General features: G+C 37.1%; 1 protein-coding gene across 1 annotated transcript in view; it reads left to right on the top strand.

Annotated features, from left to right (window-relative positions):
- XIRP2 (xin actin binding repeat containing 2) overlaps positions 1-18,306 on the top strand; it is a 71,714-nt gene extending 53,408 nt beyond the window's left edge. The window contains 4 exon segments of the mRNA XM_079131853.1: positions 504-8,198; positions 8,200-10,060; positions 12,427-12,560; positions 18,168-18,306. Coding sequence (XP_078987979.1) covers positions 504-8,198; positions 8,200-10,060; positions 12,427-12,521 — 9,651 coding nt within the window. The 3' untranslated portion in view covers positions 12,522-12,560; positions 18,168-18,306.
- Positions 18,307-18,437: the final 131 nt, after the last annotated feature.

Below are 18,437 nucleotides of genomic sequence, written 5' to 3' on the forward strand. Positions count from 1 at the left end.
GACAGAGTAAAAACTTTTCCCAGTAGAGCAAATGAGGGAAGAAAAATTACATTAAGCTCTAAAGTCTATAACTAAGAGCAGATAAAGTAATTAAGTCAATTTTAAATGTCAGATACTTACTCTCTTCTGTTTAAAATTCCAAGGAAAACAAAACAACTCTCAAAAGTACTTCAAGACTTTTACTATTTCCCTGTGGATTGCTCTGCATAACACATTAAGTAAAGAGTGAAAAATCAAGAGTATGTGTAAATATTAAAATACTTGATCATTGATATTTTGATCATTGATACATGAAGTTTTCTAAGTAAAAGCATGTTCTAGGAAAGATAGGAACAAGCACTGAATATCACTCTTAAGGGTGTCTTTAAGGGGAGTAGATCACCTGTTTTTCTTGCTGAAGATGTCACAGCAGAGTCCTGGTTGTAGATGGGTGAAGGGCAGCACCACGGGAGCTTCCATCACCACAATAATCTTTATGAGCTTTGATTTTCTCTCCCCTAAAGATTGAGCATAAATATGAAGACACTATAAAGCCATCATCTGTTGTGGGTTCCTCTTCCTCTACTTATACTTCAACTAGTCAGAGAAAGGAAACATCTGCTTCAAGATATAGTGATCACAGTATTACTTCCTCAACTCTGGCACAAGTTAATGGTACTTCTTCAGGAAAGATGGAAGAATTTCCTCCTCCACCACCTGATGTACTTCAAACTCCGATAGATGCAACAGCATTTTCCCAGTCCCCTGAAGTCCCCAGTCCTCCTAAGAGACTACCAGTCCCCAAAGATTTGTATTCCAAGCAAAGAAATTTGTATGAATTAAACCGCTTATATAAACACATTCATCCTGAGTTAAGGAAAAATTTAGAAAAAGATTATATCAGTGAGGTTTCTGAGATTGTTTCTAGTCAAATAAACTCAGGGAGCTCAGTTTCAGCAGATGTGCAGCAAGCTCGGTATGTTTTTGAAAATACGAATGACAGTTCTCATAAAGATCTGAACTCAGAAAGAGAGTGCTTGGAATGGGATGAAATTCTGAAAGGAGAGGTGCAGTCCATAAGATGGATCTTTGAGAATCAACCATTAGATTCTATCAACCATGGCTCTCCAGATGGAGATAACACTTCTAAAGGCATTGCTGATCAAGAAATTATTGCTGGTGGCGATGTGAAGTATACTACATGGATGTTTGAAACCCAACCCATGGATATGCTGGGGGTTCATTCTTCTGTCACTGAAGTAAATGCTGAGAAAGTACCTGAGCTAGCCAGAGGAGATGTCCACACAGCCCGGTGGATGTTTGAAACAAGGCCATTAGACTCAATGAATAAAATTCATCAAAGTCAAGAAGAATCAGCATTAGCTATTATTAAGGATATAACAGGGGGAGATGTCAAGACTGTGAGATATATGTTTGAAACTCAACATCTGGATCAACTTGGACAGCTTCATTCAGTGGATGAGGCTAACTTACTGCAACTCAGGTCTGAGCTCAAAGAAATTAAGGGAAATGTCAAGAGAAGTATAAAATGTTTTGAAACTCAACCATTATATGTTATTAGAGATGGTCTGGGTCAAATGCTAGAAATTAAAACTGTTCACAGAGAAGATGTAGAAAAGGGGGATGTGAGAACAGCACGTTGGATGTTTGAAACACAGCCTTTAGACACAATTAACAAGGATATTACAGAAATTAAAGTTGTCCGGGGAATATCCATGGAGGAAAATGTCAAAGGTGGAGTGAGTAGGGCAAAGTGGTTATTTGAAACCCAACCACTGGAAAAAATCAAAGAAGAGTCAGAAGAGGTCATCACTGAAAAGGAAACAATCATAGGCACAGATGTGTCCAAAAAGTGTTGGATGTTTGAAACGCAGCCATTAGACATTCTAAAAGAAGTTCCTGATGCAGATCCTGTGTCACCTGAAGAGATCATAGGGGGCGATGTACAAACCACCAAGCACCTATTTGAAACACTTCCAATGGAGGCTTTAAAAGATAGTCCTGATGTTGGAAAGCTTCAAAAAATCACTGCCTCTGAAGAAGAAAAAGGTGATGTCAGGCACCAGAAATGGATTTTTGAAACTCAACCTCTGGAAGAGATAAGAGAAGGTAAAAAAGAGTACACACGAACAGTGAAGCTTGAAGAAGTCGACAGAGGAGATGTCAGAAATTACACGCATATCTTTGAATCAAACAATCTAATCAAATTTGATGCATCACATAAAATAGAAGTGGAAGGAGTCACAAGGGGTGCTGTGGAGTTAAACAAATCTCTTTTTGAGACAACACCACTGTATGCTATTCAAGATCACCTTGGAAAGTACCATCAAGTAAAAACAGTCCAGCAAGAAGAAATCCTAAGAGGTGACGTAAGAAGCTGCAGATGGCTTTTTGAAACAAGGCCCATTGACCAGTTTGATGAAAGTCTTCATAAATTTCAGATAATTAGAGGAATATCTGCTCAAGAAATACAGACTGGAAATGTGAAATCTGCTAAATGGTTGTTCGAAACCCAACCTCTTGATTCAATTAAATATTTCAGTAATGTGGAAGAAACAGAAACTAAAACTGAACAAACTACAGACATTGTTAAAGGCGATGTCAAAACCTGTAAATGGCTATTTGAAACCCAGCCAATGGAGTCTCTTTATGAAAAGGTTTCATTAACGAGTGGCAGTGAAGAAATTCATAAGGGAGATGTCAAAACCTGTACTTGGCTTTTTGAAACCCAGCCACTTGATACCATAAGAGACGACTCTGAAACAACAGTCAAGTTACAAACTGTCAAACAGGAGGAGATCCAAGGTGGGGATGTTCGTTCAGCATGTTTTCTTTTTGAGACAGAAAATCTGGACAGCATACAAGGAGAGGAGGGGAAGGAAACCAAGCCTGTGGAAATGGAGATCCAAGCTGGGGATGTCTCCAGCATGAGGCATAAATTTGAAAATCAATCCTTAGATTCTATAAGTTCCAGTTCAGAGGAAGTTTTGAAAAAGATCAAAACCCTAAAAAGTGAAGACATTCAGAAAGGCAATGTTTTAAACTGTAGGTGGCTGTTTGAAAACCAACCAATTGATATGATAAAAGCAAGCCAAGATCACAATGGATCAGTTAAGACAGTGACAGACATACAAGGTGGGGATGTAAGGAAAGGGTGCTTCATTTTTGAGACTTTTTCTTTAGATGAGATTAAAGAGGAATCTGACTCTACCAGCACCAAGAAGACAATTACTGAAGAAGTAATAAAGGGTGACGTAAAAAGCTACAGAATGCTCTTTGAAACCCAACCACTCTACGCAATTCAGGATCGAGAAGGTTATTTTCATGAAGTGACAACGGTTAAAAAGGAAGAAGTAATTCATGGAGATGTGCGAGGAACAAGGTGGCTTTTTGAAACAAAACCATTAGACTCAATTAATGAACCACAAACTGTGTATGTTATTAAATCTGTCACACAAGAAGACATTCACAAGGGAGATGTTAGTTCTGTCAGATACAGATTTGAAACTCAGCCACTGGACCAGATTTCAGAAGAGTCACATAATATCGTGCCCACTGTTGACTGCATTCAAGGCGGCAATGTGAAGACGAGTAAGCAGTTCTTTGAGTCTGAAAATATTGGTAAGAGCAATTACGTAAGGACAGTAAGTGTCAACGAAATACAGAAGGGCAACGTGAAAATATCCACTTGGCTATTTGAAACTCACACAATAGACGAGCTAAGAGGAGAAGGGTCAGATTATGAAAATATCAAGACAGTCACCCAAGAAGATGTGCAGAAAGGTGATGTTAAGCAGGCAGTGTGGCTATTTGAAAATCAAACTTTGGATTCTCTTAAGGAGGCAGATGAAAGCCCCTCCAAAATGACTAAGGAAGAAATCCCTCCTTCTGATGTCAAAACAACTACATGGCTCTTTGAAACAACACCTCTTCATGAATTTAATGAAACTAGAATAGAAAAAGTAGAAATTATTGGCAAGAGCATTAAAGAAACCTTGCAAGATCTCTACTCTCAAAAAGTTATTGAGGCTCCTGGAATTATCATTGAAGCTGATGAAGTCGGAGATGTCCGGATGGCAAAATACAAGCTAATGAACCAATCATCTCCTGAGATACAGAAAGAAGAAATTATCAGGGTGGATCTCAGAAGTATAATGATGAACTTACTCTCCAAAAGAGACTGTACCAAAAGAGAGATTTGGGTTAGTGAAGAGGAGAAGGGAAATGTCAATTTCACTAAAACTCAATTATTAAACAGGTCAACTGAAGTTCATACTGAAAAGGAAGAGATAGTGAGAGGTGATGTACAGCAAGCAATAAAAAACCTGTTGTCAGAGGAAAGACCTGCAAAGAGAGGCATTGTAATTCAGGAAGATGAAAGAGGAGATGTTAACATGACTATCTATTGTCTTCTTCATGAAAATGCCAGTGACACAATTGAGCGTGAGGAAGTCATAGGAGGGGACGTGAGACGTGCCATTCATAATCTGTTGTCTTCCTCATCAAACAGTAAAATATCTGAAAGGGCTAAAATCGATGCTTCTGAGAGGGGAAATGTTCAGTTTTTTACAACGTGCATAGAAACTGGAGCTCTGGATTATCTCAAACAACTCCAGACAGGGTCTGATGAAACACTAATGGCTCAGAAACCAGAAGAGGAAGAGATAATCGGTGGTGACGTTGAGGGCACAAAACTGTTACTAAAGAGAAGGCAGTCTCAGGTGGAACGCACTGTTAGTGAAGCTGACATCATTCCAGGAGATGTGCACAACACTGTTAAAATGTTTATGGCAGAGCCTCAGAGTTCATCTCATGAGACACACAAAGAAGAAATCATAAAAGGAGACTTGAAATCAACTCTGAATTCCCTCAGCCAGGCCATAAATCAGAAAGCAGTGGCTAAAACAGAAGAAATTATAAAAGGTGACATGCTAGCCACACTCAAGTCACTTCAGGAGTCAACCCACCGATGGAAAGGATCTAAACAGCCAAGTGCCATCCCGTGCGATATTGAGCAAGCTATTGAGTGCCTTGAAAAGGCTACTAACACAAAGACGGAAATCTTGAAAAAGGAGCTTATTCGAGATGATCTTGAAAAATCCTTGAGGTCTTTGAAAGAAGTACAGAGAGGTTTTAAAGAAGTCAACAAAGAAAGTATAATCAGAAAAGATGGCCAAACTGGGATGGTTGGATCTTCAGAAAGGCAGGAAACAGAAGTCAATCAGGTGGCTGTGCAGAGGGACAAGAAAAGTGTTCTTCAGCCAAGGCCAGGAGCATTTGAACCAAAAGCCAGCTGGCAAGGGAGGGCAGAAGCTCTCAGTGCAATGACAGGTGAATTGTGTCATGGGACTTTAACAGAAGAAAGATCTGAGGTTACTCTCCCAAAGGCCCCAAAAGGCACAGTAAAGATTGTCATAGATCGTGAACAGAACAATGATGCTCTTGAGAAAAGCCTCAGAAGACTATCTAATTCACACCACCAAGCTATGACAAATGTGTTGGAAACAGGCATTAGAATGGGTGTGCAGACCGATACCACAAAAGAACAGCAGCTCAGTGACAAGCACATGAGCAGACAATTAACCTCCACTGTGTCTGTGAAGGAAAACCTAAAATCTACAGAATCAGAGACAATGAGGAAGCTCAAGAAGGATGAAGTCTTCAACTCCACTGGATCAACTGACAGAACAATTGAGAAGCAACAGGCTCAAACCTGTGAACTGAAGAATGGCCACCAGAAGACTGAGGCTTTCCATGAAAAGAGTCCTAAAAAGACTAAAAACATTAAAATACCAACAGAGACACAAAGATTCACACCTGGTCCCACCCAGCATCCAGGCCACATGCAAATTGGAGAAATGTATGAAGTCACAAGGGACTTTCAGAAGCAAACTCTGTTAAAGCAAGAGATGCAGAATTCTAATAAGGATATAAAGAAAAATAGTATGAACCTCCAGCCTTTGCCTGTAGATGAAGACATATCCAATATAACAGGAGTGAAAGTCTCTGAGAAAAACCACAATAAATTCAAGGCAACTGACAAAAAGCAGAAAAGTGATATTCATCTGGAAAGCCAGGACTTTCTAATGAAGACAAATACTTCCAAAGACTTAAAGATGGCAATGGAAAGGTCCTTTAATCCAATCAACTTTAACCCTGAGAATAATGGAAAAGAAAGTGAGGGCTCCCTTCCACCTCCATCTCCACCTCCTCCTCCACCTTCCAATGCATCATCTGAAATTGAATTCCCTCTTCCTCCTCCACCTCCTTTAATACTATTGCCTGAAAAAAATGAGTTTCCTCCCTCACTTTCAACAGAGAAGATAAGGGCTGAATTTGAAAGCTTCCCAGGCCTCCCTCTTCCTCCACCACCTGCAGATGAGAAATCTGAGAAAGAATCTCTGTCAATATTCCTTCCACCTCCCCTTCCTCCAGCTCAGTCTCAAATACCAGCACATCTTCTTTCCTCCTCAGTTCCAGAAAAGCACAGTGAAGCGTTCATACAACAGTATTCCCAGAAAGAAGCCTTGAGCTCTCAGGAAACTCATTCTCAATCTAAAGTCATTACAGGAAAATCACCACCTCCCACCTTACCCAAGCCCAAATTTCCCAAGAGAATTGAAGATAAAAAGAACCAGCTTCTCCCAAAAGTTGAACTGGAAGATTCCCTGTCCTCCTCAGTTCCAGAAAAACGTAGTGAAGCATTCATACAGCAGTATTCCCAAAAAGAAGCCTTGAGCTCTCAGCAAATTCATTCTCAGTCTAAAATCACAACAGGAAAATCACCACCTCCCACATTACCCAAGCCCAAATTTCCCAAGAGAATGGAAGATAAAAAGAACCAGCTTTTCCCAAAGGTTGAGCTGGAAGATTCCCCATCAAACATGGAATGTAAAACTATTCCCTTAAAGTATGAGAAAAAAGTAGAGATGGCTATGAGCAGTGAACACACAGAGACAAAGCAGAACGCATTCAGAAAGAGCCTTGATGAGAGAAAACAGCTATCTGTTGACTCTGCAAAGTCTCTCTCACAGACAGTTCCTGAAACTTCTGCACTCAAAGGAAAGCAGATGGTACCTCTCATAAAATCCCACTCATTTCCAGCAGTTTCAGGACAACAAAGTCCAAAACCTTATATGAGAAAATTTAAGACACCTTTAATGATTGCTGAAGAAAAATACAGGCAACAAAGGGAAGAGCTTGAAAAACAGAGAAAAGAGATGTCTTATCGCCACATTGTCAGAACGGAAAACCAAAATCAAGAACTATCAGAGTTGGAAAAGGAAACCCTCTTGCAAAAAACAAATAAAGAGGTCCCCCTACCCAAAACTGATTCAGTGCTCCCTGTGGCCCAGCCCAGCCCAGACTCTGAAAGTAATGTTCAAGTTGCAGGAGTGCGCTCTGATGACCAGCTTTCAACTGCATCAGCAGTGACAGTCGCAGTCACAAGGCTCCAGCATGCTCAAGCAGCCTCAGAAGAGAAGACTAAAGTGAAAAAAGAAGTCTTACAGAGCTCTAGGGATATTACACAATCTAAATCGGCTTGTGAAATTAACCAGAGTCACCAAGAATGTAGTATACAGCAAACACAGCAGAAGTGCCTCGGGCAGTTGCACGCGCCCCAGAGCAAATCAGGTTCTCCAAGTTTCAAAGTGAAAACCATCAAGCTTCCTACTGTAGATCATGTAGACGTCAACTATAAAAGTCACCTAAAGCAATCTCAAGTAGACGTTCAAGCCATTACCAAAGAGCAGCATCAGGAAACCAAGAAAACTGAAGCAAGTACAGAATACAGTAATAGGCAAGCTGTGACTGAACAATGTGACCAAATACCCAAAAAAGAAAAAAGAGTGACAATTCAACTGCCTTCAGAATTTTCAGAGAAAAGCCAGGAAAGTACGTTCAAAATTGTTCCTGAGAAACAAAGAGATTTTAGGGAACCTGTGAGAGGGAAGTTTCTAGAAACTGAAGAAAAAAATAGGGGAACGTCAATGATTAGCTCAAAAGAAGAGAGATTGATAGTTGAAGGACAACAAGAACATCCGAGTAATAGGTCAGCACCGAAGGCAGTCAAACAGAAGATTATTGATGCACATTGTGAGTCACAGACTCAGAATTTTCAGCAAACACAAATACAGACTTCTGAAAGTACAGTTGAACATAAAATATTGTCCCAGCCATGTGATATTCTGCAGGAAAAAAAAATGCCTCAGAGACAAGGGCATCCAACAGAAGCAAGTCTCCTCCAATACGAAAGATTCAAAGCAAGAGATTACACAGAACAAATCTTCATTTTCCTCTGTGAAAGAATCCCAGCAGGATAATGGAAAATGTGCTGTAAATATATTGGAATTCTTGAGAAAACGTGAAGAACTACAACAGATTTTGTCTAGAGTAAAACAGTTTGAAGCAGAGCCAAATAAAAGTGGCCTTAAAACGTTTCAGACACTGTTAAATATTATTCCGGTATGGCTGATAAGTGAAGAAAAAAGAGAATACGGAGTTCACATTGCCATGGAGAATAATTTAGAAAAAGTCAAAGAAGAAATAGCACATATTAAAACACAAGCTGAGGATATGCTTGTGTACTGTGAAAATAAAATTCAAACAGCCATGATCACCTCCAAAACCGGATTGCAAGAAAATAAACCTATTAGTCTTAAGGAAGCATCCTCAAAAGTGTCTAATACTAAAGCCAGCTATAATAAAAACATGGAACAAAAAGAAAATAAAATTGTAGAAGAAAAAATAGTGCACCACCAAGAAGCAACTCATCATGAAGCTACTGTTCATAATTGCACAAAAACCCATGAGGAAATTAAGCTGGATGACAGCAAGATTTCTCCTCCCTCTTTAAAAACTCGTCCGCCATCACCTACTTTTATAACAATTGAATCTACTGCCCGACGAACAGAAACCTCAGCTAAGGATGAGCTTTCTCAGTCCCCTAAAAAGGACAGTTGTGCTGAACCTCCACCAAGAGGGCCAATGCCACAATCATCTAGAATTCACAGAGCAAACACCTCCCCTTCTCCACCCAGGAGCCGCTCTGAACAACTTATCAAACTCAAAGACACAACGGCAAAGTTATCCAGAGGAACCGTTCCGTGTCCGCCAGCAACCCCAGTTCCAATTGTAGAGAAGAGGACAGAAATCATCAGGTCCCCAGCAACACTTCGTCGTCAAATAAAGATAGAGAGTCGTGACAGGGTCTCTCCACCGACAATCACAATACCTGTGCATGTGAATCACGTTGGTGGTGCTTCCTTCAGAGAATCCATGGAAGCTCAAGAGGAAGTTAGGAAAGTGGAGAAAAGGGCGACATATGTTCATAAAGATGGAGTGAATTCCATCAACGGCATCGTGCCCGACACTGAGAGTTATGATGCAGTCGAAGTCATCCGCAAGGTGGAAGTGCCTCGCCTGTCAGAGCACACACAGAGATATGAAGCGGCCAATCGAACGGTTCAAATGGCTGAAAAGTTTGTGAATGACCATGAAAATGAAATAAACAGGTGGTTCAGGGAATTTGAGGAAGGCCCAGTTTTTGAAGCTAAGTCAGATAGAAGAGTCTATGCAAATGGAGAAGCTAACCGTAATATAAAACAAGAGAGTCGTACATTTTGTAAGGAGGAATTTGGAGTAACATCTTTAGAAAACACTAATTTTGCAGACTTTTCTTACAAATATCCCATAGAATTCCAAGAAAAAATCTCTGTTAAACAGCCCAAAGTACGCTCAGAAACAAGGTCTCTGAGTGAACATTTCTCAGGCATGGATACATTTGAGAGTCAAGTTGTTGGATCAAAGGTGATGGCTTCATCCTCACATAGCTCTGAAGCTGGCAAATCTGGCTTTGACTTCAAGCATGCCCCACCCACCTATGAAGATGTTATTGCTGGCCATATTTTAGACATCTCTGATTCACCTAAGGAACTCAGGAGGAATTTTCAAAAAACATGGCAGGAGAGTGAAAGAGTTTTTCAAAGTCTGGGATATGCAACCTCAGATACTTCTGCAACTGAGACCACCTTCCAGGAGGGATCTGCATTTATAAGTGGTAAATGAGCTTGAAAAGTGTGAAAGATAACCTGTTTAAAGGCACGTGTACCAACATGATTTAAAGTTAAAAGAGCTATAACCAAATAATATAATCTAAAACTAACAACTGTAACTGTCTGCTTCAGTCTTTCATACTATGCTTGCTATTTACTAATTTTTGTTTGCAGAAGAATCTAGTGTGATATTCCTGCATTGTGTAAGAATAAGAACTATATTGATTACTGAAACCTATCTTTGTCAAAGTAAATAAGGCTTTGTATGAATCGATAGATACAATAATGATCAATATTGTGATCATATTAGTAATTATATAGCTATATATTTGTTAATTATATATAGAACATAGTGCATTATTAATATTTATCTAAAGTTATTATTTTATCCAATTGTTTTAAAATATATTAGATAGCAACTTTGGACTAATGTTAATGAATCCTTAATAGCATACTTAAGTCTTTACCATGAATTCAAATTAGCCTGGTAATAATCCAGGAGAACTTAGACTCTTCACATGGGTTTTAAGGATTTTCATGAATCTGATAAAAGTGGAAGAGTGGGATTAAAGCTTTCATATATTTATTGTTATTGCATTTTTAAGAGTTAGCTTTCTATAATGCCATATTTTTCTATAACTGCTTATTCACCTTTCTGAAAAAGTATTCAACTGACCTCATTCACAGATGTTCATGAACAATACATTTTTAAAAATTGATTACATTTGGAAGAAGGGAGATTTAAATCATATGAACTTAATGCATGTTTTCTAACATCAGAGAACAGCTCATTTCATTATAGTTTCCATACTTTTCACAGTTAATGAGGTTTCATGATAAAAGAATTTGACATAATTAATATGCATCATAAATATAGTCCATTCTTTTAGACAGATCAAAAAAATAGCAAGCTTAAAAATAAAAACTGTTGAAACTAATAATTATGCCTCTATCATATTTGTAACATATGTGTCTAGTTTATCAGGCTAATATGGTTTCTTAATGTGCTTGCTTCTGGTATAACTAAGAAAAGCTGTCTAATTAATTTCAGATGCTCAGTTTCTGTTACTACAGTTCAAAAACACAGTAAATATAAGGATACTAATGTTGTACATAGAAATATGACCCAACTAAAATCAAGTAGGCAAAGGAGTCCTTTCAGTCAGTAGCCCACATTGAGCAACCAAGTGCCAAAGTGTTTATTATTTATTTATTTATTTGTTTATTTATTTATTTATTTATTTATTTTTTGTATAAAGGAACTTGAACATATTTGCTCTTATATGTAACTAGAGTGAAAGTTATCTTCATAGGATTGTTATGAGGATTAAAAGCAACACTAGAATGAAATTTCTGTGTCAATTTTGAACCACTATATAAACACTAGTTAGTAATGTACTAGTTAGTCAATTTTATTTATAAGGATTAACATTTGCATGAAAGCAGCAGGAAGTGACTGTAGGAAATGAATAAGAGAAGAAGGAAATTTTCAAGAAGTAGACATGAAATTCAAAAGCCTCTAAAATCTAAAGCCATATAAGAACAAATGTCCCTGAACATCTCAATAATCTAAGTCCCACTACATTACAGTTAAGAGTTGGAGTCATAGTGTCAACCCCGAGTTGTTAAAAAAATATTTAAAAAAAATACTGTAAGGTATCCTTGGCTTAAGAAATACATATGTGTTTTTAAGAAATCTATGCAGAATGCTTTAAAAAATAAAAATGTTAAACCATGCTCAAAGAGGTGCTCACATGTAATCCCGGCAACTGGGTAGTCTGAGGTAGGAGGTTCACAAGTTCAAGGTCAGACTCAGTAATTTAGCAAGACTCTATTCCAAAATAAAAAAGGGCTGGGGGGGTAGCTTAGTGGTAGGGCAACCCGGGGTTCAATCCCCAGTAACTAATACACACACACAAACACACACACACACACACACACACACACACACTCACTTACACACAAAAATAATAAAATAAAATAAAACCTTTGGATCAAATTAGATATAAACTTCTATATATATGGAAAGCTCAGTTATCTGCAATGATAAGTTTTCTCAGGGCTCCCCATGACGGCTTACTACATATATCTAATATATTCAAGTTAATGAACACTTTTACATGTATGATTAAATACTAGAAGTCAATTTGCATCACGTATGAATAGTGGAGACTTTAGAATGATGGTGCTCAGTGCACCAAAGCCCAGAACCTGTTGATAGCATAGAATATGCTCAGAAGCAATGTAAAGACAAGTCTTATAGCTGTCCACTTTAACTGCATGGTCAATAAATACGTTGTTGTTTATTTTGTTGTTTCTACAGTTGATTGAAAGCAACACTTTTTAAGCCTTTGTACATTTTTATTTTTAGAAGCTGCTACTCCAAGACAAGGAAATATGTATACTTTGTCAAAAGACAGTATATCCAATGGAGTGCTTAGTGGCAGACAAGCAGAGTTTTCATAAGTCCTGCTTCCGATGTTGTCATTGCAACAGTAAACTGAGGTAAGATGCTTTGTGCTCTGTGGTGCAGATATTCAAAAAACCTGTAGTACACATATACCACGTGTCTCTGGGAAGATGCAGATTTTTCCAGATCTTTCTGCATCAGTGAACACCCCAAGGGATGTGCTCATGATCTTTATGTAGTGCTCAGGTAGGCTTTGACCTTTTTCCTTTAGGAATTTTGCCTTCCAAATCAAATCAGAAAGAACCCTTTGATTCAAAGGTGGAAATCACATGGGTAAAGAAATACCAAAAGTTAGTGTGCAAGTCAAGATTTTCAAGTTAGTACTTTAAAATCTAGACTCTAGATCAGTAAACTTTTCCTGTAGAGGGCCTGATAGTAAATATTTTCAATTTCTCAGACCATACTGTTTTCATTCTGTTCAAATATTATTGGAAGGCAAGAGCAACCATTGGTAGCTGAACAAATGGGTGTGTCTGTAATTGTATGGGCCTGACTGCGTTCCAAAAAAATTCCATATATCAAAACAGATGGCGGGTTAGAGTTTGCTTATGATTAAGCAAGTCTATACAAGTTTAAAAATGGAATTTAGAATAATACCAGTGACAGGTCAGAGAAAAACTCTGTTTAGTCTCTGTAGCAATAGAAATGCCTCATTGACACAGTCACAAATGCACTCATTTTCCAACACTCTTGAAATTAATGCAGTTAAATGAATGTGACATTTGTTAAGACTTTCATTAAAGATGCTGAAATGGAGTTTATTTTGCTGAATCTAATGTGCATCTCTCAGATTATAGCTTTCCTGACATTAATTGACAATGTCAATGTCAAACACACTCATTGTAATATTCTTTCCCCTTGGCTTCCATGAAATCTCAGTATAATGGTTTTACCCCCACCTCCTGGGTGTTCCTTCTCAGCCACATGTGTGGGTGATTCACTCTTTGTCTATCAACAATATGTTAGGGTTCTTCAGAAATTCTGTTATAGAAATTTGCTCTTTTCACTGTTTCTTTCTGGTGAATCACATCCATTCCCATCACTTAAATGATTATCCATCCATGTGGTAATGGTTCTGAAATTTACAACAGTAGCCCAGATCTCTTCTCTATGCCTCATATGCTTCTATCTCAATGATTAGGGTATTTCTCCATAAGAACAGCAAATTCAGTAATTCACTTTTTTTTTCTATCAAAATTCCTTCTTCAACTCTAGGGTCTGTCTTCCACTGTATTAGTAAATGACATTAAAACTCAGTGACCAGTACATAAAATTATTTTTGACTCCTTCCTATCCTTCATTTGCCACATCCAAGCCATCGCCAACTCCTGTCTCAAAAGTACCTCTTGTATATACTTTACTCCATCCTCACAGCACAGCTATTCTTCAAGTGAGTGTCATCTCTCACCTGGACTAATGCAACACCCTTCCCAGCTAGTTGGTATTCCTACCTCCAGTATTTCTTACCAAGAACAACAACTTATCCTAATGCCACGTTCCATAGTATAGCAAAATGATTTTCCTAAAATGCTACTCTGATGTCACTTTACTATTTAAAACATATAATGGTTTCTCTGTCAAAAAAAAAAAAATCTAACATTGAAACATCAATTATAAAGCTATCCAGAATTTGGTCCCTACTTCTTTCTATCCCATTTATATATTACTCTTTCATATAGACTGAATTTATTTCGTTTCCCCCAAATTGTCATTCCGACTTCTTGCGGGAAGTTTCCCACACCCCTCCTTTGGCTCTCTACCAGGCTAATGTTCACATGTTCTTCAGACCTCAGTCAAGATTGTATCATCTATGAAGCTTGCCTTGACCTCACTTATGGGTCAGGTAAGCTTCCCATTAGCTGCCATAATGTCTCCTGTGCTTGCCTCACACTTGACACATCTAATGTAATCACTCCCAATATTAGTTGTGTAAATGCTTGTTTGCCTTTCCAACATCTAGTAAAGGTTGACATTATACTCAAAAATATTGATTCAATAACTAATATTTTTTAAAATATACATTGTACAAAAATGACACAAAGATTTTCATAAATCAAAGATTTTCATAAATCTATGGTTAATAAATTGTTATAAAGTGAGCACTTTGTAGTCACTATCAAGGTCAAGAAATACAGCTTTTCCAGCCCCTCCAGTAGCCCCTTTCACGTCCTCTGTTCTGAACACAAACTGCTCACTCACTCACTCTCTCCCATGAGTAAACAGCACTCTCCTTAATAATCACTTCTTGCATTTTGATAGTTTTGTTATCCAAATGTGCTTTCCTAGACACCAGTTTTTCAAACTTTAATGTCTTTTAAGTCTTTTTTAAAATTTTTAATTTTTTTTTCTTTTTTGTAATATGTAGGTTTCCCCTTCATTCCTTTTCTTAAAGAATTTGTGAAGAGCCCAGGACATTCAACCTGTAGACTTGTCCAGTCTGAAACTGCTGATTCATGCAGTTCAACATCAGCCTCCACCTCTGGGTCCCCACAAGATCAGCCAGTGTAGATTCTAGATTAGGCTTACTTTTGACACCTTTCACAAGAACATAGGTAGTGTTGCCAAGAGTACATTGAGCACATAATGTCTGACTACCTCTTCTTCTGTGATCATAGTAAACATTAAGAATTAATACCTATATTCATTCTTTGATGTTTACAAAATGTTGATTTTTAATTCTGTTCTTTTTCACTTTTTAGATTACTTTTACAAGGAAACACTTTCTGTCATCTGCTATTTGGTTATACAGAGGTACATTTGGTGGAAGAAAGACAATAAATTCATGAGTCTTTTTCCTTATTATCAATTAATATATTGATCATCTATTCAACATTGATATGGAACTGTTCAATCAAATACAAGAATTACCATTACTGCAGCTGACACTGCCTCACAACTTATTCCTGAGTCATTTTATACGAGCTTAACAAGCTGTCTATGAGATCTTCCTCATCTGATAAAACCAGATATTCCAGGATATCTGGAAAATGCACTGTCCCAGGCCTGGATTTAGTTATTGCTGCAAGTCCTGGTTTATTTTAGTGAGAAATGGTATTGTAGGACAACAATCTTGATGCTCATTCTACTGGGTTAGTCATTGTTTCTAAACAATTCTTTTAGTGGAAAGAGCTAGTAAATACTTACATATACCATATATAAGAAATTCATAGTGATATTTCTAACCCAAATTCAAAATTGCACTCATCTACTTAGACTTTTCTCTACTACCTCTGTATCTCCTTTCTTCCACTTCAAGACTCCTACTTTTCAAAGACAATGGAGAATTAAGATATCACACATTCATTCATATGGCAGTCTTAAGAATAAGAAAAAATATTAGTACACTACTTTATATTCCAAATATTTTTTAAAATTACAATTGATTTTCTCATTCACCTACTCTCCATTTTTTATTACATTGTCGTAGTACATCTTCACGGTCAGATCACAAGTCACTGCATACCATATTATTTTCCTCTTTGCCCTCACTTCCTCTTGGATAGTAAGAGAATACTGATGCCCACCAGCAATCCTGACATTGATATTTCTATAATTATTCTGGTTACTGAAGCTTGTTTTCAAGCCATTTCTTCAGAAAAGGCTTGTGGAAATTGTGGAAAGAGTTGCCCTAAGATTTTATCTACTGATAGCAGTTTGTGATCTTTATTAGAAAGCTAGTTTTGTTGACATTAAATGCTTGACTTACAATTACTTTCATTGAGTATCTTAATTGCATTTTTTTTTCATTTTTCTGGCATAAAGTGCTAAAATAATCTGTTAACAATCCAGTGTTTTTCTTTATAAGACATATTCTTCTTTTTAAGATACAAAGTTCTTTTCATTTTTATTTAAAGTTCAGTAATTTTACTAGAATAATTTGGTCATTCTGGGTCAATAGTGTCAATTACCTAATGTGCTCTTTCAACATATCATATTTTCTATATCAAGAAAATTAATTTAGCTTCTTCTGAAGGAATTCCCATTGTGTATACATTGGCTACATGGTTTTTTGTTTGTTTGTTTGTTGTCAGTGCTAGGGATTAAACCCAGGGCCTTCCCCACACTAGAAACAATCTACCACTGAGCTACATCCCCAACTTTACATTGGCAATTTTTCTTTCCTTTTTCTACATTTGTCTCCTTCTCTGAAATCCTTTTTTATCTCTTTCTTTATTTCTCTTTGAGTGATAAAATTTTCACCATTTTACTCTTTCATTTCTCAAGTCACTTTCTGTTCTATTTATTTGCTTTTCTATTTGTTTGGCTTTTATTGCTGAGAATTTTTTAAAACTCTGTTATTTTCCTAATTTCTATTTTTTCTGATTTCTTAGATCATTTATGAGTTTTTCTAATTCTGATGTATGCTGTTCTTTCCGGTCTTTTTTCCATATTCTTAATGTCTTAAATTATTTTGAAATACTAGGTTAATTTTTTAATATCTCTTTGTAGCATGTTCTTATGGCATGTTTTCCTTGTCTAAAGGAGTAATATAATACTCATTACCACTTTATTTTCTTATAATAACTACATAAAATTTTATCTCAATAGATTTTTATGGTTCACTTTTGTGAGAACTAGTTTTCCATGCTTAGAAGGAGATGAAATTCAGGACAGCTTTTCTGGCTTCATACCACTACACCTAGGCGACCGAACTTCTGGGCCTAACTTCTTTCCTCTGCTCGTTCTTGGCCCAGACCTTCATCTTCATATCTGTTGTCATTATTCCACTCAGTTTTAATCCTACTCCCATATTTTCTTTCTCAGTTTGGGGTTCTGTTCTAAAAGTGAACTCTAGTGGTCAGTTTTCAGAGTTCAGCTTCACTAGTCTCTGCAGTCTTTCTTACTACAGGGCCTTCATAGACACTGGCTCCCTGCTTCAGCTACCATTCTCTCATTGGCTGTGACACTTTACGAGAAGTCCTGCTTGGTTACTTTGTAGTCTCATATTTTCAGGCCTTTGGACACCTTCCTTGCCCCTCTGCTGTCACCCATACAGATGAGACTCTCATGCTGGTCTCCTGCCTAAGGGTGATTCATTCAAAACCCCTATATTGTCACTTAGTTTTGTTTTGAACATTGGCAGATGTAAATTTTTTTTGTCTAGTTTATGTATCCGCTTTTATGTGTAAGTTCAGAGATAGTTAAATCTATGCTATTGCCTCAAACTAAATTCAATTCTAATTTTATCAAGCACTCTATTTGTTTATCTCCCTAAAGAGACCTGATTAAAAAGATGGCATAAGTAAGCTTTCCAATTCACTCAAAATCTAGCTAGCGAGGAAGTTCACATAGTTGATTCATTTTATGTGTATGATCCTCAATTGTTATTGAGAATCATAACCCCTCACATAAATCATTGAGTTAACACAGGCTTGGTACTGTCATTCAATAACTGCATGTGAATTACCAAAACCTGATGTACATCATGAAATTCTAAATAGTGTTGATTATATATTATGAGGAGTATCAGTGATCACTATTATCTAATAGCCATGTGTTCAATTAATAGGGTCATTTCTATTGCTAGCAAATTAATTTTATTAAGTCTCTGATTCACTGTTAAATAATTCCCTAATTTGCTATGAATAGTAAGTATACAGAACATTAAGTGTTTCTTTTTTTTTATTTTTGTTTTTTGGCAGTTTGGGAAATTATGCATCACTTCATGGACAAATATACTGCAAACCTCACTTTAAGCAACTTTTTAAATCTAAAGGAAATTACGATGAAGGTTTTGGACACAAACAGCATAAAGACCGATGGAATTGCAAAAATCAGAGCAGCTCAGTGGACTTTATTTCCAATGAAGAACCAAACATATGTAAAATGACTACAGCAAACACCATCAGACTTGGAGATCTGACTAAACATTTAGATACTGCTAAAGATGAATGGCAAAGGGATGATTTGAG

This window comes from Sciurus vulgaris, assembly GCF_902686455.1.
Source record: "Sciurus vulgaris genome assembly, chromosome: 3".
In the NCBI taxonomy this organism is placed as follows: Eukaryota; Metazoa; Chordata; class Mammalia; order Rodentia; family Sciuridae; genus Sciurus; species Sciurus vulgaris.